Source organism: Sarcophilus harrisii, chromosome 3 (assembly GCF_902635505.1).
Source record: "Sarcophilus harrisii chromosome 3, mSarHar1.11, whole genome shotgun sequence".
Taxonomy (NCBI): Eukaryota; Metazoa; Chordata; class Mammalia; order Dasyuromorphia; family Dasyuridae; genus Sarcophilus; species Sarcophilus harrisii.
Genome location: NC_045428.1, coordinates 573,439,957 through 573,464,933, shown reverse-complemented (window position 1 = coordinate 573,464,933; position 24,977 = coordinate 573,439,957). Strand labels below are relative to the sequence as shown.

Here is a 24,977-nt window from a genome sequence, read left to right as displayed (position 1 = left end):
TCAGGACTTACATTGTTTCCAATTTTTTGCTACTACAAAAAAATGCTACTATTGGTGTATATGAAATCTATTCTGTCTTTAGCCTATTTGGAATATGTGCCTAGGAATGGGGCTTCTGACTCAAAGTATATTGACATTTTAGTTAGTTTCTTAGCATAATTACACATTGCTTTTATAAATGGTTAGATCATTGTCCAGCTCTGCCAAAGTTTGTAAGTTTATAACTGACCACTCTCTGCAACTTCCTTTAGTATCTTTTGTCTTTATTAATTTTACTGGATGTAAAACAGAATTAGATTGATTTGCATCTCTTATTTGTAGTGATTTGGAGTAATATTTCATATCGTATCTTTTGTATCAAATCTCTGTCAGAAATTCTTGACACAGAGATTTTTCTCAATTGATCACTTCTTATTCTAGCTGCAGTGATTTTCTTCATGCAAAGTTTTTCAGTTCCTTGCAGTTGAATTTTTTTTTTTTAATTGTCAGCTGTCATAGGGTCATAGATTTAGAGCTATCGGGGACTTTGGAAGCAGTCTACCCCAATGCTTTTGATTTATGGTTAAGGAAATTGAGGTTCAGACAGGTTAAGGAACTTGCTGAAGGTTTCCAAGACAATAAAGTAGCAAAGCTGAAATTTGAACCTGGGCCTTCTGAATCAAAGTCCAGCAGACCTTTAACCACATAATGTTGCCTCTCTGTCCTAGAATGATTAAGAATTCTTCTCCTATGTAATTTGTTTTGCTTATTACAAGATAGGGTTTTATGTGGATGAAGAAATGGGGAGAGTTGGGGTGGAAGTAATGGCAGCAACATGCTTTAGTGGATAGAGTACAGTTTTAGAGTCATGAAGGCCTGGATACAAATTCTGCCCCTGTCACTTAAGTAATTGTGTGACAAAGTGGGCAGATTAAACTAGGGGGCCTTTTGGTTCCCTTCTACTTCTGAAAGTATGAGACTTTATGGCAAAAATAAGAAGAAAAGAAATGAAATATTTTAAATATACACAAAAGAAAGCAAAAGAAAATTTAAGGGCCACAGGCTGTTTATTGGCAATGTTGTTACTATCACATTAAGTTTCATATATTTCTTTAAAAGCTGTATCTAATTGATTCATGATTTCATCTGCAACCTCATTTCTAGCCTTCTTATGATGAAAATATATTTTTTGAGAATCTTCTAATTAATTTTTTAAAAGAGAAAGAAGAAAAAGAATTTCTCCATCTTAGCCATGGCTATGAAAGGTCCTCAATCTGATTTAGATCAGTATCTTCAACAAGGCACCATGACAAGCTCAAAATATATACCCACCCTGGAATATAAAAAGCAACACCATAATCAGGTTTGCTGATCATACAAAATTGGATGAGATGGCAAAAATAATTGATGATGTCAAGATTCATGAAAGTCTTGACAAGCTACAAAGTTTGACTGACCTAGAGAAGTTGAATTTAGTGGGCATCAATAAAAAGTCTTACACAAGTTCAGAAAAGAGATTAAATCTGAAAGTACAAGATGCAAGAAACATCACTAGGTAACAATTGGTCTGGAAAAAGATCTTGGGGATCTTAGTGGATTTGTAAGTTTCTGTGAGTCAACAGTGTTATGTCATCCAAAAAAGTTAATGTCTTGTAGGCTGCACTGGAAAGAGTAGGGAATTTCCAAGGCTAAGGATTAGGTTCTGATGTACTCAGCCCTAGTCAGATTGTGTCTGGAGTAATGTATTTACTTTAGGTACCACAAAGTAAAAAGGAAATTAATAAGGCAGAAAATATTTAGCCAGGATGGCTAGAGTTGAGGGTGAATCTTCAGACCCTACTTGGAGAACTATTTAAGTGAGGTAAATGGGGATGGTGAGCCTAGAATAGAGCAGACTTTTGCAAAGTAAAGAGAGCATCTTCGGGGCTGAAATATAAGTGAGTGCAAATTTTAAAGAGCCACATTCAGACTTTTGATTTCAGGAAAAACTTCCCAGGAATTAGAACTATTCCAAAATAGAATGAGCTTCCTCAGGAGGTCATGCCTTCCTGACATGTAGGTTCTATCATTCAAGTATTACATGAATCCCCACTTGCTTATTACTCCACTAAAGCAGCTTATTTTATTAGTAGTGTTTCTAAATCAGATTATGAGGGAATTGCTAAAATGTCTGATATAATGTAAAACATTTATAAAAGATAAAGTAGTTGCTATATGGGAGGTGTTAAGTAGTGTAATACTATCGCTATACAGTATTTATTGCATCAAGAATCTACAGTAGGACTGGTTTAAGATTCATAGTTCTTTGGAACTAGTTTAATTGTTATCATTATAATAATTCAACCCATTTATCTGATTGCATTTTTTTTTACTTATTTGTAGTTTCATTTGGACAAATGGATTAAAATGAATTAACTGAATTGTTTTACTTGAGTTGTTCCATCCCTATTCCTTGATAGATTTTCTTAGATAGATAGATCTGGTGTTGTCCAGTTTTCAAAATCTAAACTGGCAAGACTTCAACAGTCTAATGATATCATTCACTTTTAGCCCGAGAATTTAGTCTTTGTTGAGCCCTACTTTGATTTTAGTTTTGGCTTACAATGTTGGATTTTTTCTTTTTTTTTTTTTATTTCAACAGCTGATGAAGAAGCTCCTGATTATGGCTCTGGAATTCGGCAGTCAGGGACAGCTAAAATATCGTTTGATAATGAATATTTTAATCAGGTAAGGCTTCAAATAAAATAGGAAGATTTGAGGTTGGGGGGAGTAGAAGAAAAATGTGGAAAAAAACTCCAGAAATTGGACCAAAAATTCTACACTACTGTTGGCTGCAAAACAATTTGTACATCCAATTCCTGGGAAGTTGTCAGCAAATTTTAACTTATTATTAGCCATTGTCATCAGCTTGGAATTGTCAAACCAATACTGATTCCAAGCCTGATCAATCTGCCTCCTTTTTCCATATCTTCCTCAAACAGAGGGGAACCATTTATCTTTTTTTTCTTTTTTTTTTTTTTATTATAACTTTTTATTCACAGAGCCCATGCCTGGGAAATTTTTTTATAACATTATCTCTTGCACTCACTTCTGGAACCATTTATCTTTTACTGTCATTTTTTTTGTTTGTTTCAGATAGTTTTAAACAGGTACATTTTAATTTATTTTTTATTGTTTTCTTAATAGTATTTTATTTTTCCAAATACATGCAAAGATAATTTTCAGCATTTACCAGGTACTTTTTTTAAAGAAATAATTTTTGTTCTGAATTTTACATTTTAAAAAGTTACAGTATTATAACAAAATTATTTAAATTTAATTTTTGTTTTTTCTGAGGCAATTGAGGTTAATTGACTTTACCCAGGGTCACACAGTCAGGAAGTGTTAAGTGTCTGAGGCCATATTTGAATTCAGATCCTCCTGACTTCAGGGCCAGTGCTCTATCCACTGCACCACCTAGCTGCCCCTGTATTTAAGATTTAAAAGTTCAAGTAATACTTTTATAATTTCTTTCTAATCTCTTTAATCATGTATTTTTAAATGCTGGTCCTTTTTTAAGACAAAAAAAATTTTTTAATAGTATCAGAATGCTAGGTCATGTGTGACTCCTTGCCTTGTTTTCAGAATGATTTTTCTTCAGTTGCAATGACTCGCTCTGGATTGTCCCTTGAAGAACTAAGGATTGTAGAAGGGCAGGGTCAGAGTTCTGACATTATTACTCCTCCAGAAGAAATCATTCGAGGAAATGAGCCAGGTAAATGAAAAAAAGATGTAATGGTGGGGAAGGGATGTTTCTTTCTTGTGAGTAAAGGTAAGCATTCCAGAAGCTGCCTTTGAGCAGGGTCAGACTAACTTCTTGAAGGATAGTTGTATATAATATCAACCACACAATTGTCATTTCTTCCTTTCTAGACTTAAAGTCAGGCACTTTGCTGGATGGTAAAATGGTGATGGAAGGGTTTCCTGAAGAGGTTGGAGATCATCTGAAACTGGGCAGTGCATTCACTTTCCGTGTGACCGTATTGCAGGCCAGTGGTATTCTCCCAGAGTATGCGGACATCTTCTGCCAATTCAAGTAAGCAAAGCTGTTGAGGTTTTTTTTTTCCTCTCTCTCTCTACAATTTGTCTTGTGTAAGAAAAGTGTACCCTAAAACAATGCTTTCTTTACACAGGACAGGAATGAGAACAAGAAATATAAAATTAATAGAATAAAATTAAGTTGTTGATATAATTTTCTTCTTCTTATAGGGATTTGAATGCTTTCTCTGTTTAGCAATAATGTTCTAATAGTTAAGCAGTCAACCTTTGTCAGAAGCATAGAACTTGATTAGACTAGAATGGCTAGAAGGGCCATTGTATCTGGCACTTAGACGCTGAAATACTCGTGTATGTTATAAGACAGTGGAGTCTGAAAACTGTGACCCATGCTTAGCTGTCACTGATAGCCATTTATTCCTTTATGCTAAGTAATAAGTTCTATATAAGATAGCGTCTGCAATTTTAAGTAGAGGAGACAATCCATATGTAATGATCAGTAGTACATGAAGTGAAGAGCAAGAGGCCAGCTAGTTCTCAGCTTCATGATTTGTTCAACAAGAGAGTGGCTCTGAAACATTTTTTTTTAAAATCGTGCTTTGGGCAGCTAGATGGCCCAATTAATAGACCACTGGCCCTGAATTCAGGCTCTGAATTCAAATGTTAAGTGTCTAAGGAGACACTTAACACTTAGCAGCTATGTGATACTTGTCAAATTACTTTGCCCCGATTGCCTCACCAAAAATAAATTAAAATAAAGTTTAAAAATATATATATATTAAAAACAATAAAATCATGTATCCTACACTCAATTCTCCTGACCTCTGTATTAAGTGATATTCTTTTATCAGACTTATTCAGTCCTCTTCCCCAGTCTATGGAGGAGGAAAAAAACCTTACAGTAAAGAAGCTATGTATGTGGCTCTCCATAGCCACTGGATATTGTACAAGATATTCCAAAACTTAGTGCAGAGGCAGCTTCATACAGTGGCCAGGAAGCTGGACTAGAAACCAAAAAGACCTGGATTCAGATCCTGCCCCTGACACACACTGATTTTGTGATCCTAGGTAAATGATTTAATCTCTTAGTACTCTGGACAATTCTTTATTGTACAAAATGCAAAGAAGGTGCCAAACTGATTGAAGGAATTCATTGTCTTTCCTTCAAAACCCTGCCTTCTTCCCAGATTCCCTAATATTGTTAAAGACATCACCGTCCTCTCTTGTCACAGACTTACATTCTTGACACTTCCCTGTTATTCCCACATATCCAATATGTTGCCAAATCTTATCAATTTTCCTTTTATTTTCCTCTTTACCCTCTTCTCTCCTCTGACACTGATACTACACTACCCTGCTGTAGGCCTTTCTAATCCCATGCTAAAATGCTTGCAGCAGCCTGCTAGTTGGTTTCTCTCGCTCTAGTCACTCCCCACTTCAGCCCTTCTTTGCCTTTGTTGTTCAGCTGGTCTTCAGTAAACTAAGGTCTCACCATAGTACTCCTCTTCCCCTCCCTTGTTCCATTCAATAAATTGCAATATCACAGGAAATTCTTCTGTTTGGCCTCTTCCTATCTTTCTACTCTTTTTACACTTCATTCCCCTCAGTGATGCTGTGGCACTGGCTTTCTTGCTGTTATTAACACACGATACACCATCTTCCTGACTCTAGGAATATCCATTTGTGTCTTCTATTCCTAGAACTCTTTCTTCTACTTTTTGCTTCCTGACTCCCCTGTTTCCTTTAAGTTTCAGCTACAATCCTATCTCCTACAAGAAACCTTTTACAGTTCTCTTTAATGTTATGGCCTTCCTTTAAACTTACCTCCAGCTTACTCTGCATATATCTTCTTTGCAAATAGTTGTTTGCATGTTGTCTGCCCTATTAAATATGAGCTCTTTTGGAACAAGGACTGTTTTCTTGCTTTTCTTTGTTAGCCCTTTCCTAAAGTATCCCCCACTATCAACTGCGGTACTAGTAAGCATACTAGCACATTGTAAGCACTAAATATATGCTTGATGAAATTCATGCAGATGAATTTCCAAGTCTAGTCCGTCCCTCAAAAAGTAAAAGAATATGAGATTAAAGATATAGAGTATGCTTAAGGTTGATATATGCATCCCCTAATTTGGTACTGCTATTACTAAAGAGCTGTTTAGAACTCAAGCACTGCAAACATTGCACTTCCTAAGTTTCCTGTTCCCCTCTTTGTGGTTTCTGATTCCAGGACATCGAGAAATCCTGCTTCCATCCCCTGGGGAGTTCTCAATTCAGTACTAAACTAAGATTTAGTGGATAATATCAGGAATACTTATAGTAGCCTATTAATACTTAAATATTTCCTGTCAAGTATCATTCATTTGCTTAATTTATATTAGTTAGTCTCACTAAAGTTAGGATGAGTTTGAATTGGACATAAAAATTGACAATTCTGAGGGACTGTCAAGTCTTATTCAAGTCAGACCAATGATAACTTTGAAAGAAAAAGGTCTTTTATTATTTGATGTTGATATGGTGACTGAAATTATATTAACATTTTCATCTCTGTCACCTTTAACTCTTTAAAAATAAAGATCAGTAACTCTTGTGACTGATTTCTAGGGATATTACATTCTGAGAAAGGAGGAGGAAAGAAGGAAACAAGCATTTATTAAGCACTAACTGTGCCACATACTGTGCTTAACCAGTGGAGTTACAAATACAAGAAAAAAGAAAAACATGCCCTACCATAGAGGAGCTTAGCATTCTTATTTTTTAAATAAAGCTTTTTATTTTTCAAAATACATGTAAAAATAGTTTTCAATATTCACCTTTGCAAAATCTTGTGTTCCAAATTTTTCTCTTTCTCTGCTCATCTTTCCCCTCCTCTAAGCAGCGAGTAGTAATCCAATATAGGTTACATATGTGCAGCTCTTCTAAACATGTTTCCACATATATCATGCTGTGCCTCCCCCAAAATCAGATCAAAGGGAGAAAAATGAGCAAGAAAAAAAAGACAAGCAAACAAATAACAAAGACAAAAATACTCTTGCTTTGATCCATATTCAGTCCCCTTGGTTCTCTCTCTGGATGCAGATGACTCTTTCCATTATAAGTCTATTGGAATTGCCTTAAATCACCTCGGTGTTGAAAAGAACCAAGTTCATCACAGTTGATCATCACAAAATCTTGTTGTTGCTGTACAATGTCCTCTTGATTCTATTCACTTCGCTCAGCATCAGTTCATGTAAGTCTTTCCAGGCATTTCTGAAATCAACCTGCTCATCATTTTGTATAGAACAATAATATTCCATAACCTTCACATACCATAACTTATTCAGCCACTCCCCAACTGATGGGCATCCACTCAATTTCCAGATCCTTGCCACTACAAAAGAGGCTGCTATAAACATTTTTGCACATGTGGGTCCTTTTCCCTTTTTTATGATCTCTCTGTGATACAGACCCCAGTAGAGACACTGCTGGATCAAAGGGTATGCATAGTTTTATAGCCTTTTGTGCATAGTTCCAAATTGCTCTCCAGAATGGTTGGATCAGTTCACAGCTCCACCAACAATGTATTAGTGTCTCAGTTTTCCACATCCTTTCCAATATTTATCATTATCTTTTCATATCATCTTAGCCAATTTGAGAAGTGTGAAGTGGTATCTCAGATTTGTCTTAATTTGCATTTCTCTAATCAGTGGTGATTTAGAGTATTTTTTTCATATCATCAGAAATGGCTTTAAAATTATCTATTCATGTTTGAACATTTATAGTCAATTCTCTATAATTTTAGAAATGAGGTCTTTATCAAAATTCTTGGGTATAAATTTTTTTCCCCAATTTTCTGTTTCCCTTCTAATGTTGGCTGCATTGGTTTTGCTTGTACAAAAACCTTTAAATCTAATATAACCAGAATTTTCCATTTTGCATTTCATAATGTGCTCTAGTTCTTCTTTGACCATAAAATTCTTCCTTTTCCACAGATCTGAGAGGTAGATTATATTTTGTTCTAATTTGCTTTATAGTATCACTATTATATCAAAATCAGGAACCCATTTTGACCTTATCTTGGTATAGGATATTAGATGTTGGTCAGTACCTGGTTTCTGCCATACTGTTTTCCAGTTTTCCCAATAATTTTTGTCAAATAGTGAGTTCTTATCCCAGAAGCTTTGGGTTTATAAAACACTGGATTACTACAGTCGTTGACTGTTGTGTTGTATGAATCTAATCTTTTTTTTTTTTTTCTTTAATAGCCTTTTATTTACAGGATATATACATGGGTAACTTTACAGCATTAACAATTGCCAAACCTCTTGTTCCAATTTTTCACCTCTTACCCCCCCCCCTCCCTAGATGGCAGGATGACCAGTAGATGTTAAATATATTAAAATATAACTTAGATACACAATAAGTATACATGACCAAAGCGTTATTTTGCTGTACAAAAGAATCAGACTCTGAAATATTGTACAATTAGCTTGTGAAGGAAATCAAAATGCAGGTGTGCATAAATATAGGGATTAGAGATTCAATGTAATGGTTTTAGTCATCTCCAGAGTTCTTTTTCTGGGTATAGCTAGTTCAGTTCATTACTGCTCCATTAGAAATGATTTGGTTGATCTGTTGCTGAGGATGGCCTGGTCCATCAGAACTGGTCATCATATAGTATTGTTGTTGAAGTATATAGTATCTCCTGGTCCTGCTCATTTCACTCAGCATCAGTTAGTGTAAGTCTCTCAGGCCTTTCTGAATTCATCCTGTTGGTCATTTCTTACAGAACAGTAATATTCCATAATATTCATATACCACAATTTATTCAGCCATTCTCCAACTGATGGACATCCATTCAGTTTCCAGTTTTACCACTACAAAAGGGCTGCCACAAACATTACGTGCACATACAGGTCCCTTTCCCTTCTTTATAATCTCTTTGGGATATAATCCCAGTAGTAACACTACTGGATCAAAGGGTATGCACAGTTTGATAACTTTTGAGCATAGTTCAAACTACTCTCAAAATGGTTGGATTAGTTCACAACTCCACCAACAATGCATCAATGTCCCAGTTTTCCGCATCCCCTCAACAATCATCATTGTTTTCCTGTCATCTTAGCCAATCTGACAGGTGTGTAGTGGTATCTTAGAGTTGTCTTAATTTGCATTTCTCTGATTAATAATGACTTGGAGCATCTTTTCATATGACTAGAAATAGTTTCAATTTCTTCATCTGAGAATTGTGTATGAATCTAATCTTATTCCACTGATCCACTACTCTGTTTCTTAGCCAGTACCAAATGGTTGGATGACTACTACTTTATAATATAGCTTTAGGTCTGGTAATGTTAGGCTACCTTTGTATTTTTTTTTTCATTAATTCCCTTGAAATTCTTAACTTTTTGCTCTTCCAGATGAATTTTGCTATTATTTTTCCGAACTTTATAAAGTAATATCTTGGCAGTTGGTTGGTATAACATTGAATAGGTAGATTTAGATAGAATGGTCATTTTTATCATATTAGCTCAACCTGCCCATGAACACTTGGTACTCTTCAATTGTTCAGATCTAACTTTATTTTCCCAATGGAATGAATTGTGGCTGAATCCAACAGCACTAAGATAGTACTAGCACTTCCAACCAGAGACAATTAGCATGCCCAAACCTGGGTCAAGAACTTAAAGAGCTCAGACCAAAAGACTTTACTCCCAGATGATCTCTCTTTGAGAGCCCTGGAAGCTTATAGGTCCTCAGCTCAAGGTTGTTAAAAGCAACAGAAGAATGTAAGGGGCTAGAAACTCAGCCCTGATATTCCCCCCAGAAATATGTGTAGCCCAATCCTAAAACAAAACCCAAAGTCAAGTAGTAGCCTAGAAGAAAGCCCTCCATAAAAAAAGCCCATCATGAAGCTCTATTGTGTGATGTAGATGCTCAAGACACAAACCCAGATAAAGAAAATGACTTTTTAAAAAATCTACATGCTAGGCTTCAAAGAAAAATGAAGCTTGGACAGAAGTCCAAGCAAAATTCCTAGAAAAAAGAAATCAAGTGTTTAAAAAAAAGAACTACAAAATGCCAGAGTTAGCAATACATAACAAAAGTATGAAAAGAGAATTGACGTCGTCAAAAGTTGTGTACTCTGCCATTTGGGGGAGGAGGGTGGGGAGAAGGAGGGGAAAAATTGGAACAAAAGGTTTGGCAATTGTCATTGCTGTAAAATTGCCCATGCATATAACTTTTAAATAAAAAAGCTATAATAAATTTTTAAAAATGCAAGGTCAAAAAAAAAAAACAAAAAAACAAACCAACAGTTTGGTACTGGCAGGGAAACAGAAGCAAATGAGCACAGTAATCTAGTGATTGATAAACCCAAAATTCCAGCTATTGAAATAAGAATTCATTATTCAACAAAAACTGTTGGGAAAATTAGAAAGTAGTTTAATAGAAACTACATATAGAGCAACATCTCATATAGTATACCAAAATACACTCAGAACGAATTCCCGATTTAGATAAAAAGAATGACATAATAGATCTGTGATAAGTTCATGACCAAACAAGATAGAAAAGTTCACAGGAGGTTACATGTTCAGTTATGTAAAATTAAAATTTTTGCACAGACAAAATCCCTGAAGCTAAAATTAGAAAAAGAATCAGAAAATTAGGAAAACATCAGTGCAGCAGCTGTCCCTAATAAAGGTTTCATTTATTCAGTATATTAGTTCAATGCAATAAGCATTAAGTTCCTACAATATACACGGCATGGTGCTAAGTACTATGGATACAAAAAGAGGCAAAAGACAGTCTCTCCTCAAAGAGCTTACAATAGGGAACTGAGTCACATTTACAGGAAAAAAGCCATTCCTCAACTGAGAAATGTCAAAGAATATGAAAAGACAGTTTTTAGAGGAAGAAATCCAAACTATCAATAGCTATATGAACAAATGTTCTATGTCACTAATAATTAGAGAAATGCAAATTAAAACAACTATGATTGATTGCCATCTTAGAGAGATGGCAGGAGGAAAAAAAGGAAATCAAAATATAATAATAATAAATGTTGAAAACTAATAAATTTTTTAAAAAGCAAAATAAACTGAGGCACTGCCTCACATTTATCAAATGTGCAAATTTGAAAAAATGGGACATGATATGATCAAAAGGGATGTCAGAAAATAGATATATTAATAACCTGAGGGTTGTCTAGTATAACTAGTCTAGCCATTCTGGAAAGCAATTTGAAAGTATGCCCCAAAAGCTATTAAATTGTGTTTTTAAACCAGCAATACCACCACTAGATCTATATCCCCAAAAGATCAAGAATATAGGAAAAGGATTCATATGTACAAAATTAGTTTAGCAGCCTTTTTTTCTGGTGGCAGAGTAAGAACCTGAGAAGATGCCCATCACTTGGAGAAATCTCTATAAATTATGGCATGTGAATGTGATGTGATACTGTTGTACAATAATAAAGATGAAAAGAATGATTTTACATAAAGTTAGGAAAACACATATAAACCAGTGCAAACTTAAGTGAACAGAACCAGAACAATTTGTACAATAATAACGATTACAAAAATTGAAAGACTTGAGATTTAGAGGCAGAGCTAAGATGGCAGAGTAAAGGTAGCAACTTGCCCAACCTCTCTCCCAAACTGCTTCAAATTCCTTTAAATAATGACTCTAAACAAACTTTAGAGCATGCCCAGAAAGGTGGAGTAGAACATTTTGAGCTGAAGGCAACCTAGCAGGTCAGCAGAAAAGGTCTGTGACAGAGTAGGAGTCCAGCATGCAGTCTTGGTGCAGGGTGTGCTAGTGTAGCCTTAACCCCATGCAGTAGAGCAGAAATGCATGTAAGAACCTCTGAATCAGCGGCAGTACTGGTGGCTTCCAGACCTATTAGCCCAGAGACACCAAAGAGAACTTGGAAGGTCAGCAGAAAAGATCTGTGGCAACAGGGTGGGAGTCTAGTGCACAGTCCCAGTGTAGCTCATGCCAACACAGCCTGGCCCCAACAGCAGCAAAGCAAAGCAGGACTCTGTTGCTTTTGCACAGCAGATCTTATAGGTACAGTGAAGCGGGGCCACTCCTAACAGTTTCAGGGCAGAAAAAAGGGCTTGTGGTCCCTAAAATGATCTCTGAAAATAGCTGCACAAAATCCCTGAACCTTGGGACAGGGCACCCTCCACCCTGGAAATGGAGCCCTACTTAAAAAGAGTCAAAAATCAAGTAATAAGTTAGGAAAATGAACAAACAAAAAAGTTTCTGACCAAAGAAAGTTACTATGGTGTCAGAGAAGATCAAAATACACACTCAGAAGAAAATAAGAAAGTCAAAGCTCCTACATCCAAAGCCTCCAAGAAAAATAAGAATTGGTCTCAGGATACATAAGAGCTCAAAAGAGATTTGGAAATAAAGTAAAAGAGATAAGAGGAAAAATTAGGAAAGACTTGGGATCAAAAATGATTAATTATGATTCCAGAGATTCACAGTGTAAATTGTGACCTACCTCCTGAGAGATTGGCAATGGAGTCAGGGAATAGATTGAGATGCTTTTCTCTTCTCTTCTTTATATATATATGCTTAATGTGGGAATTTGTTTTGCTAGACTACACATACTTGTAATGGGTTTTGTTTTTCTTGTAGGGAAGAGAAGTTGGAAGAGAATTTAGTGCTGAAAATAAAATAAAATTGAATTAAAAATAAAATAATGTTAATGATCTGGTCTATGATTTATGAATCAATCTCATTACATTATAATCATAGTGTATTTTTGCTGACATAGTAGAAATGGTATAGGACAGTTGAGAGTAACCATTTTAACTCTGAGTATTAGTGGGACTTTATGATCCCCACCAATAACAAATGCAATCAGTATTTGTCAACTACTTACCATGTACCTGGAACTTTCTATAAGATAGCTAAGAAGGAGAAGAAAGAGAATAAATGAAGTAAGTAGGGAGGAGGGACAAAAGAAAGGTCTTTATGTGGCAAATGATAGAGTGACATATTACTCACAAATGATTTATATCCCTCCTGTCAAAAACTACTTTTTTCCTCAAGATCACAAAACTACTCTGCAAAACAAATGTTTTTAAATCCCTTCTCCAGTGAAACTTTCATTTACTTTGCTTTTCAGTATTCTCCTCCTAATATTACATCTTTAATCTGAGAATAGTTCACACACTGATTACCGTTTTCTTATCTGCTTATTTTTATTCCTTGTTTTCCCTTAGCAATATAGTTTTAATTGTCTATGAATGTAAAGAGTACCTTCTATTAGTCTCAACAATTCACTCTTAATGGATGCTCTATATAAACTATCCCCAGGCATGTAGGTGCTACTGACAGGCCTCAGGACATTTTTGTAACATCTAAAGCCCTTGCAGATCTATTTTATATGAAATGATTTCCTGATTTTGTAAATCATGATTATGGGATTGAAATGAGGCTATTCAGTTCTTCACCACTCTATCCCCAAGCAGTTTTTCAGATGCACATATTGCTGAGTGATTAAACCCTAAAACAATTTCTGGAAGTTAGTTTTATATAATACGGATTGGGGCAATTAGGTGGCGCAGTGGATAGAGCTCCAGTCCTGAAGTCAGGAAGACCTTAGTTCAAATCTGGCCTCAGACACTTAACACTTCCTAGCTATATGACCCTGGGCAAGTCACTTAATCCCAGTTGTCTCCGCAAAAAAACCAACTAAACAAATTAAAAAATATTGATTACTTTGGGTATTAATTTCAATCACACTTTTATTTATGCTGTTTTGGTCTTCATGTATATGCATATATACATATATGTAAAATTTGTAGATAGTATTCAGTTAAGAATTCCTGTATCTCTATATATGTTTGAAATTGAGGGTCCTAATGATACAAGTTATTAAAAGCTCTTTTTGTTTTATTCACTTAGCTTCTTACATCGTCATGATGAAGCATTCTCTACTGAGCCCCTAAAAAACAATGGCAGGGGAAGTCCTCTTGGCTTTTATCACGTTCAGAATGTAAGTGATACATTAATTTCTTTGGAGTTTGGCTAAGAATGGGTAGTACTGTACAGTTTCCATTCAGCTTTCCCAAATCAAAGGAAGATGAGTTCAGAGATCAGGTGCTGCCCAAGAGAAGATAATAGAGGGAACTACCTAAAGTAGTAGTACAATCTTCATTGTCAAGTGTAAGCATGCCCTGTGCAAATTGTAGTTAGTCATCAGTATGTATATGGGTGTATGATTGGATGGTAGGAGAGGCTAAGGAAATCTTCCATTAGTGTTGGGCTTATCATATCATTTGCAATTGCTTTTTTCTCTGCAGAAAAATACAGGCAAGTTAAATAGGCATTTTATTGAGATGACCACTAAATGTTAAGCCATTAACCCCAATGTCAACTAAACTGAATAAAATAAATTCCTTAGTAAATTCTAAAACTTTTGAAAGTTTTTTTTTTTTTTTTAAAGAAAACAAACTTAAGTCTTTTGTGCTTTTTTATCTTATATTGAATTCCAGGTTCTGTTTCCTGATGGTAGATAACAAACCTCTAAGACTGTGCAGCTCCTGGCTGTATTCTGTTCTCTGACTAGAGTAGTAAGAACACAAAACCTATGGGGAGGCCCCTCTGGAGTAGGGGAGCATGCCTGGCTCTCTGCACTATCTCAGTCACACTAATAGCCATGATTGTTTGGGCCACCCACCCAATCGAGGAGAACCCTCTAGGAGAGCTCGTTGGGCAGAACATCACAGAAGAAACTGAGTTTTAAAGTGGCTTGTGATGGGTAGGGGTACAGGTGCAGGAAGGAGTGTGTAACCAAAAGTAGTAAAGTCTAATACCAAAGGGTGACACACCTCATATACTAATTCCAAGAGAGCATAGTGACAAGACAACAGGCCTGGATTCTAGTCCCAGAATTTTTAATTCTCTGTTTATGTCCTCTCTGGCTCTCAGCTTCCTTATCTAAGAGGAGGAAGAAAGGTAGATCATATATACATAATGCAAATTCTAACACTCACACATAATGAAATGTGGAATTGAGATTGAATCATTTTTATGGAGGTATTTGGTACTATGTTTGTGTGTACTTTTTACAAGGAAATGTTGAATTCAGATTTTGGGTAAGGAAAAAGCCCCTTTTGTTAGTTTTTTCACTTCTCTTGTTTGCTTTCCTTTTCCTTTGCTAGATTGCAGTGGAGGTAACTGAATCCTTTGTGGACTACATCAAGACCAAGCCTATAGTATTTGAAGTTTTTGGGCATTACCAGCAACACCCTCTTCATGTTCAAGGACAGGACCTTCACAGGTTTGAACCAAATGAATCAAAAAGATTTGTTTTTTAGTTGTTTTCACTGAAAAAAAAAAAAAAAAGAGAGAGAGAGAGAGAGATCCTTATAGGGACATATTATCTCAGCCACCCTATATTTCTCTCTGTTCAGTTAAAGTTATTACTAGCTTTACAGAGACTTTACCAAAGATCCCCTTTCTGAGGACACTGAGATTTTCTTATATGATTTTATAGAAAGCAGCTTTACCAGAGATGCACTGCTGTGCTATACTTCAGATTAGCTGGAAAAAAAAATTTTTTTTCTTAAGATTTTTAAACTGATGAAAGAAAAAAATGCATAGAAATTCTATGGTAGAGTAATGATGATGATAGAATGTTTTAATCAAGACAAAATTCATAGAAAATGTCATTTTAGTTAGCATTGCAATGTAGGGGAAATGAGGTCTAATGTAGGAATGTAGAGGGAAAAGAGGAGCATCTGCAATATGGAAATGAAAAATGGAAAGATTTGCTTGAAGAGAAATTAGAATGGAGGTGGTATAAGTCCCCCAAACCCTTTGTCAGTGTGTAGGAAACCTCACTTACTGCTTTTCTTTGCAGTCCTCCTCAACCTTCCCGGCGATTCTTTCCTCCACCTATGCCACTCTCCAAACCAGGTGAGAATCCCGTCATTTGTATGTGTGTACATACACACACACACACACACACACTCTTATGCATGTCCATCATTCTGAACAGCTGTAAGGGTATAATAGAGTCTACATTATCAACTTTAAATTTTCTGGAGAAAGCAGCTATCTCCTCAGCTTCTAAATCGTTCAGCACCTAAAGTGTGATGAGATAAGGTTGTATAATCCTTTAGACAGCATACTCCTACTGGCCAGCTGAACCCCTCTTGTGTGCTTCCTAAGCATTTGCCAAATCTTGGTGATCCATCTCTTTCTCTTCTTGTAACTACGATTTCTCCTGTTCCCTGCATGTTTTTAGCTACATTGAAATGATTCAGAACTTTTCTTTGCATAATCTAGTTATTCTGCATGTTCAATTATCTTGTTTTCTTTTTATTTTCTTCCTTTTCCCACACCATCCATCCTCCTAATTCCTAACCCACTTGTTCTCCTTCCTTGTTCTCTGTATTGTGGTTCTTCCCCCTTTCACCAGACCATGAGAGAAAGATTGAACTGATTCGCTATCTCATGTCTGGCTATGTGAATGTTCACATACTGGACGTGTTTTCTGAGCATGCCAGTGTCCTTGCATCTTCTGCCGTCGCCAGCTTCCAGGAGGGGGCTGACCCACAACTGCCTTTTCTCTTTCTGCCCGTCCCTGGCTGCCAGAACGAACGGCTGCCTAAGCGAGATGGTTAGTGGCCAAACCATTTCCACCTTAGAGATAGAACTGTCCTAAGACATTGGTGTTGTATGAATGAAACGCAGACTTTTCTGCCCTCTTTGGATACTGTAAATTTAATACCTGGTTCTTTTAGTCAGGAAGTCCTAAAACATGGCTTAGAAAAAGGTTTTGGGAAGTCCTTTCTTGGCAGGTTATACCTGAAGGCTTGACTGCTGGGTTTCTTAGATTTCAGAAGCTGTACACTTCAAGGAAGTTTTCATTCCAAAGTTACAATATATAGAAGTAGTTTCTTGGTGTTAGATTTTTTCCCCCAACAACAGAGATAACTCTGAATTAAGGGTTCTGTTTCTTTCTTGCTTGGCACCATTGGCTCAAATAAGTTGATTTTGGTTCAGGCATAGATTTTATGAGTAGAAGTAGAATTCTTCCATGACTTACTAGAACTAGAAATTTGGAGCCACTTTCTACCTGTGACCTTGAGGAAATCATTTCACATTTCTGGGCTTAAAGTTTTCTTATATATAAACTGGAAAGATTGGAATGATAGCCTACTATGGTTCTAGGAATATACTGTGATCTCTTTAGTTCAAGTTTATTTTTAGGTAGTGTTTCAAAAGCATAACAAAATAATAAGAATTGAAATTCTTAGCAAAATAATTAGGAGTTTGGCTAATTTATTCATTTAAACATTTCAAAGTTAGTTGAGGTATAAAATTTAAATCTGAAGTAAACAATATAAAATAACTTTCAGAATCTTGTATTTGGAGATAGAGACTCTACTCATAAATTGGAGAGAACTTTGTGCAAATGAAAATTTTAAACGTGAATCTTTTCTCAAAACTGTATCAAAAAAAAAAAGGAACTGTATTGTAATTGATATTTTGTAAACTAAAAAATGTGATTCTCTAGAGCAGGGGTCAGCAAATTGCTGCTTATGACCCAATCTGGCTTTTTCCTGTTTTTTTATAATACTCATCATCTAAGACTTTTTTATTTTTTACATTTTAAAATAAAATATTATTGTATTTTAAAATGTAAAAAGCATTCTTAGCTTTTGGGCCCTCAAAAACAAGTGGTGGACTCACTGATAATATTTTACCAACTCCTGCTCTGGAATATTTGGGGTTTTGCTGTACTCTTGGTTTCAAAAAGATGCTTTTGAAACAAATTGTAGAAAAGATTTTGTTTAAATTTGAAATCTTCCCACAAAGATGCCTAAGTTATTTAGCACAATTTGTGAAACTTTCATGCTGTGATATCTAGATGTGTCTGATTCAAACATGCAAACTGCATCATACCATGTCATTTATTCTTTTAGGGGGAAATGATTATATAGGGAATGGAAATACAGATCACAAATGCAGTATATTGTCTGAGGATCTACTTACCATTTACCCATTTATCTCATTCTCTATAATAAGAAAGAACAATTCTATTTATTCTCTGTATTCTCTAGCTTCTACCTTCTAGTTTTCTGGTCCTAAGTTACTCCTTTGGTTTTTGTGGCAATTACCAAAATGATCCAAGAGTCAGAGACTGCTATTTGAACAGCATGCAATGTAGTAGGGGGTTTTGAATAAGCAAGACTCATATTTTCTCATTTTTTCCCCATAAAGTACCAGCAACAAAGTTGAACACTATGAGCAAAACAAGCTTGGGCCAGAGTATGAGCAAATATGACCTTCTTGTTTGGTTTGAGATCAGTGAACTGGAACCTACAGGAGAGTAAGTCCATCTTAATCTATTTTTCACTGAAGAAAAAGGCTGGAAACAGAGGACTATAATATGTGATATATAAGGTTGCTAGAGAGTGTCATAGTGCACAGATTGCTGTGAAGTCAAGAAAAGCGGACTTAACTCTGTGACCAGGGCAAGTCATTTCATCTCTGTCTGCCTCAGTTTTTTCAGTTATAAAATGAAGCTATCAGTAACACCTACTTTCCAAGGTTGTAAAGATCATGAGATAATATTTGTAAAGCCCTTAGACAACTTCTGGTATGTAGTAAGCTCTATAGAAATGCTAACTATTATTGTTGTTACTAGTTCAACTTGCTGAATCCCTGTCATCTACAATTATGAGCTGACCTGGTTATGTCAGCATCGATTCACCAGTGAGGTGTTCACATCACAGAACTTTCTATTTATAAGTGCTTTAGCTTCTTTCACTGCTACCAGATGGCAGAGGGGACTGATGGAACAACTTGAGAGGCTGTATGGCATAGTACTTAGGACCCTGGACTTGGAACCAGGAAGACCTCTAGCTCACTTCTGATACTTAAGTGTCAAGTTCCATCACCTTTCTGCGCCTTGGTGTCCTTGTCTGTAAACTGCAGTGTGTGGACTCTAAAGCCCTTCCAGCTAGAGCTACAGTGCTGTTAACCTCATTATACTTTGTCATGTAAGCATGTTGTCCTACTCTCTTTCCGCTGTGTGAGTTTCATCAGAAGCAAAGATATAGGAGATTATTCCACAGAAAGTTGTCAGGAATTTCAGGGAGTTTCTAAAGGGCAAAGTCCTCCCCTGGATCAAGAAAACAGACTCACACTGACCTTCTCATTCTGGGGTGATAAATTATGATAATTCCCACATTATGATAAATGTGGATATTGAATAAAAGCTGTGTCTAAATTATTTGCAAAATCTAATACGTCTGTAACAGGAAAGTACTCTAGCATATAGCAAAAGACTGAAGGGAAATTGTAAGCTTGAAATTTTTTTAGTATTTTTATGTAGTTTTATTAATAATCCTAAATATTTTTGAACTTCTAATATATTAGAGCAATGGTATCAACTTCAAATAGAAATGGGAGCCACTCAACTAAACATCTCTGGTGGCTGTATATTGAATTCAAAAACCACATGTTATCATTATGTATATTCCATTGTAATTTTGTTTGTTTTGTTAAATATTCCTAATTACATTTCAGTGTGGTTTGGGGGCCACATTGGGGAATGTTACAGGCCACCATGCACCTGTGGATTGCATGTTTGTCATCTCTACATTAAAGCACAATGCCAAATAGCATATTGAGTGACCAAGAATCTGGTGAGGAAGTTCACAAGAGGCAGATCCATTGTACAGTTATTGTTTACATTCCTGAGAAAGTGTAGTTCATAGAAGCAATAAAGCAAATAACTCTCAATTATTCTAGGACCAGTGCAGACAAGTGCTGCCAAGAGTTCAGAGAGGCAGAATATGGTGGCAATCATTAGATGCCACTGGCAAGATTCCAGAGGTTTACATAGCATGATATGGGGCTAAATTTAATAAGATGAAACTGAGACACATGAAAAATCTTATACTTGGATTCAGAAAATCAGCTTCATAAGTGTAAGATCAGGGAGAAATGGAAATGCAGACAAAGTCTATGGCTACTAGATGACAATTTGTATGAAAAAGATCTGGAAATTTTAGTTAACTTTAAACTCAATATGAGTCATCAGTGTGATTTGTCAGCCAAAAAAACTAATACAAACTAGGATTGCAATTAATGAATTCTATGCAGAAGGAGGGAGGTGTAATAATCCCCTTGTCTTCTTCCCTGGGCAGACCACATCTAGATTATTGGACTGCTCTGGGCACCACATTTGAGGAAAGGCATTAGTAACTTGAAAAGCTTCAGAGAGAGGGCAGTTCAGACAGCTGCTGCCCTCAGGGTCATGCCAGGAGAGTTGCCTGAATGAGCTGAGGAAGTTTAGCCTGGAAAGGAGAAGGTAGGGAAGATAAAAGCTAAAGGTATGGGGAAAAGCTAGGTGGTTCAGTGGATAGAGCACCAGCCCTAAAGTCAGGAGGACCTGCGTTCAAAACTGGTCTCAGACACTTAATACTTCCTAGCTGTGTGACCCTGGGCAAGTCACTTAACATCAATTGCCTCAGCAAAAAAAAAAAAAAAAAAATTGTTAAAGGTACATAGAAAAGAACTGGAGGTGTGTAGCTTGTAGAAAAGAAAACTTAAATGTCATCCTCATTCAGAAGGAGAACTATGGAGACTGAATGTGGATCAGAGTATCCTATTTTCACCATTTTTTGTAGTTTTTTTCTTTCTCATGGTTTTTCTCTTTTGTTCTGATTTTTCTTTGACACCATGAATAATAGGGAACTATGTTAAAAATGATAGTGTATGTATAATCTATATCAGATTGTTTGATAAAAGGGAGGGAAGAGAGAGAAAAAATTTGGAACTCAAAATTTTACAGAAATGAATGTTGAAAACTATCTTTACATGTAATTGGAAAAATAAAATATTATCAAGTTAAAAAATATTTAAAGGCAGAGGATAGCTTTCTTCAAGTATTTTAAAATCTCTTACATGAAAGAGAGATAAGATTTGTTCTTCTTATCCCAGAGGTAGAAATAGTAATAATATATGGAATGTTGGGAAAGGATTTTGCCTTTATATTAGAAGAGGCTTCCAAGCTCTCCTCTTTTGAAATGGACTGACCCAACATGTATCAAGTTTCCCCTCCATGGAAGTATTCAAGTAAATACTAGATAACCCCTTGTTGAGAATGTTACAAAGGGAATTCTTTTTCAAGTATAGTTTGGATTAAATGACCTGAGGTAGTTTTCAACTCTGAGATTCTGTGGTTTTGTGTTTATATACTAAGTAACCAGTAGGGTCTTGAAAAGGTCAGGTTTGTTTAACTAGGTTAGTGTTCCTCTCTAACTCATTCTTTGTGTGTGTATGCCAATGTTTATACAGGTATATCCCAGCTGTGGTTGATCACACTGCAGGCCTTCCCTGTCAAGGGACATTTCTGCTTCACCAGGTATTAATAAAGGAGAAGGGGCTTGGGAGCAAGCATACAAAGTGTTGAATTAAAGAACTCTCCCTTTCATGACAAAGATTTCTCTATAGGTAGTGAGGAGAGAGGGATAATAGGATTCCAGTAACTTTTTTTTTTCATAAATTTGGCTTTTGAATTTTTCCTCTCAATATTTTGCTGTATATCCTTGTAATTTTAAAGAAATTTGTAAATAACTTTTGAGTATGGTGGTGTACATCAGTAGCCATTCTGTTAAGGCTTAAGAAGGGGAATGAGCAACAGTGGGGCTAAAGGTAATCGTGACCTCAGTATGTCTAGCACCAGTAGCCAAAGGTCATTAGTATGTGTAAGAAAGGATGAGCTGACCCTCATGGGAAAACAGATCAAGCTAAAGCTTCTGTGCTGATCAGTATTGGAATTGTGGCCACTGTCCTTCCAGCCTCAAGTCTCAAGAAAAAAGTTACAACTCTTTATAGGACTTTAAAAGTTTTCACAGCATTTAAATATTATTGTATCTCAATAACATTAAGCAATTAGGTGATACATTTCTCACAAGCACATTTAGTTGTTTAATATAGTTTGTATAGTTCATGTTGAAATGTTTAAAGAAGTTGTGCACTTGCAGTCCAGATTACATCAATAGAGGAAGAAGTAGGAATGAAAATTGTTGTGATTAAACACTTTTTGTGATCCACAACTAGATTTTTCCTATGTGGATACTCTCAGGCCTGTTCTGTGAGGCAGGAAACTCAATGAGAATTGTTTGTACAATGGCTCAGACAGCACCCCCTCCCAGACAGTAGACTGGTATGCAGATGAGAGAAGTGCAGTTCCCCCTGACCCACCATTCTGCTTTCTTCATAGGGCATCCAGCGTAGGATCACAGTGACCATTATCCACGAGAAGGGCAGTGAGCTCCATTGGAAGGATGTTCGAGAGCTGGTGGTGGGTAAGTGCACCCACTGGAAAGTGAAGAAATTGAGAGTCACCAAAGAGGTTTTTTTTTTTTTTGGCTATAATTCCTAGATATTGACTAAACCAGAGCTAGGGAGGATCAGTATACTCAGCGACCTCATATAAGAACCTTGGCTCTGAAATTACTTTCCCTCCTGTTACTGTCACAGTAATCATTCATTCATTCAACATGTACATATTAATTACTTACTCTGTAAAAGCACTCTATTCAGGGACCATAGGAATTATTAAAAAAAATTATAAAAACTCTCTTTATGAGCTCACAATATCACTGGGAAAACAAAACCATACCTACTTTGTGTCCTCACATTCCTTCATGCTTTTGTTTATGGTATTGTTTGTCTGAAATGTCTTCTCTTTTCCCTTTTCATGTATTGAATTACAACTCATCACAACCCAATCACTACCTCCTGCAGAACATTGGTTCCTGTTGTTGCTGGTCAACAGCTTTTTCCTTCTGATCTCACATAGTCTTTTGTTTTTTAACTTTCTGATGCACTTACCCTGTAATGCCATTGTAAATTATAGTTATCTTTCTTTTCTCCCCTCTATTAAATTGTAATCTGTGAGGGTAGAACCCTTATCCTTCTCTTAATTTTCTGTCTTCAATATGGCATAGCCTCACTATTGTGCATCTCAATAACAAGTATCTGTTTATTGACTTATCAGTTCATTCTTTAATTCTTTAATTAGTTAAGTCATTGAGTGAGTAATGACAGAAGGCTAGGAAAAGTACAGATTAGAGTGATCTGGAGCAATCAGGAAAGATATTGTGGATATGGTTAGCCTTGAACCTTCAACATGAATTCAGTTCATTACAATACTAGTTAAGTGCCTACTTGATTCTGGGTCCTAAGTTCACCCACAAAATTTATTGCCATCTGCTCGGGATATATGACATGTCTGTGGAGAAGTAAATATTAGAGAATGTGAGGAGGAAGAAATTGTTAACATCTAAGGGAACAGTGAAGGGGACAACTGAGCTGAATTGTTAGTACTCTAGGACCAGAATGTATGTCAAGCTTCGAAATTTGGCTATCATTCTACAGGAAAATTGGGGAAAGGGGGACAGTGCAAGTAAAGGCTCTAAATAAAGAAGGAATATGAATATTGTACATGAGCATTTTGGGGGTTTTAATTAAATAATTAAATTAATTAATTTGAGGGATAGGATAAGATGAATTCCCATTCAGGACCCTATTGCAATATTCCCATATGAAGTGATTATTTCCCACTCAAGAGAACTTGCTCCTCATCTTTGCCACAAAAAAATCCCCCAATTCCTCTGAAACTGCTGGTGCCCACCTTCTCTATCAATTTTTTATTTGTGTTTATTTTAAATATACTTATTGCTCTATATTAGGATATAGCCTTTTTGGGAGCAGGAATTATTTTGTATATTGACTTTTTTCCTTAGTGCTTGCTATAACTAAGTCTTTAATGCTTCTTGATTGATTAAAATGCAGGTGACATTAGGGATAAAAAGAGTGGATGAATATAAGCTGTTTTACAGGAAGAAATGATAGAATTTTGTGACTGACTTCAAATGGAAGATGAAATGGAAGACTTAGTGATGATTTTGAAATTTTTAAGTTTGGATTCACAAGAGGAGATTGGTACCACTGAAAGATAATGGAAAGGATCCTGTTCTGTTCAAGAAAAGTTTGTCTTAGGAGACAAATTTGGGATAAAGTTGGGTCATCCACATAGATTGTTCCCTCTGTGTAGTTAGAAGTACCTTTGAATGAAAGGTCATCGAATATTAGAGATAGAGAAATACCTTAGAGATTATCTAGCTCATTCTAGAAATAAGGAAATTAGGGCTCAGAGTGGAGGAATCACCATTCCCAAGTTCCCATTTGGTGTAGAGCAGAGCCAGCATTTGGACACTCATTCTCCTCTCTTCACCATTTTCTTCCTGACCCAGGAAGGAAATCTTGAAAACTGTCACAAGTGGCAGAGGGGATCAAAGAAAAGCAGAGGCCCAAGCACTTAAAACAGTCAACCTGAGGAGCTCTCTTTGCTCTTGGAACTCTAGAATTTTGAATTTATTTAATAATTTGTAGTCTAAGGAATTTACTTTTTTTGTCTTAGGCATGTATTCTGACAATAACAGAACTTCCTTTTTCCTCAGGTCGAATCAGGAGCAAAGCAGAGGTGGATGAAGCTGCTGTTGATGCCATTCTCTCTCTGAACATTATTTCTGCCAAGTATCTGAAGTCTTCCCACAACTCTAGCAGGTAGGGCTCCAGAAACTCCCTTGAGGTTATACTGAGAAGTGGTCAGTGCGCACTTTGAACCCTGCATCATTAAGGTTCTTGGGGCAGGGGTCTCATTTACTTCCACTCTGTTTTCAGATGTCCTCATGCTGCCACCAGAATAATTCTTCTATGTGTGTCTATGTTTATAGTAGTGATCAATATATAGATAGGAAAATAGTTTTTTTTTAAAATAAAGTGAAGAGATTAGGAAAGAAGAAGGTGGGGGAAAGGCATCTGCATGTTATCCAAAGAATTAAAATTAAAAATAAGGCATCACTAAGGCTATACTTTTGTGAATAATTGCTGTGGGAGAGAGGTGCTGTTGATGGCAGTGTTCCTGCACA

General features: G+C 36.1%; 1 protein-coding gene across 10 annotated transcripts in view; it reads left to right on the top strand.

Annotated features, from left to right (window-relative positions):
* KIF1B (kinesin family member 1B) overlaps positions 1 to 24,977 on the top strand; it is a 193,135-nt gene that overhangs the window by 138,953 nt on the left and 29,205 nt on the right. For all 10 annotated transcript variants that reach the window (XM_031962888.1, XM_031962885.1, XM_031962881.1 and 7 more), the window contains 10 exons: positions 2,621 to 2,706; positions 3,604 to 3,733; positions 3,892 to 4,054; positions 13,918 to 14,008; positions 15,177 to 15,295; positions 15,878 to 15,933; positions 18,247 to 18,355; positions 21,334 to 21,400; positions 22,262 to 22,346; positions 24,507 to 24,612. In XM_031962888.1, coding sequence (XP_031818748.1) covers positions 2,621 to 2,706; positions 3,604 to 3,733; positions 3,892 to 4,054; positions 13,918 to 14,008; positions 15,177 to 15,295; positions 15,878 to 15,933; positions 18,247 to 18,355; positions 21,334 to 21,400; positions 22,262 to 22,346; positions 24,507 to 24,612 — 1,012 coding nt within the window. The remainder of the gene's footprint in view (positions 1 to 2,620; positions 2,707 to 3,603; positions 3,734 to 3,891; positions 4,055 to 13,917; positions 14,009 to 15,176; positions 15,296 to 15,877; positions 15,934 to 18,246; positions 18,356 to 21,333; positions 21,401 to 22,261; positions 22,347 to 24,506; positions 24,613 to 24,977) is intronic.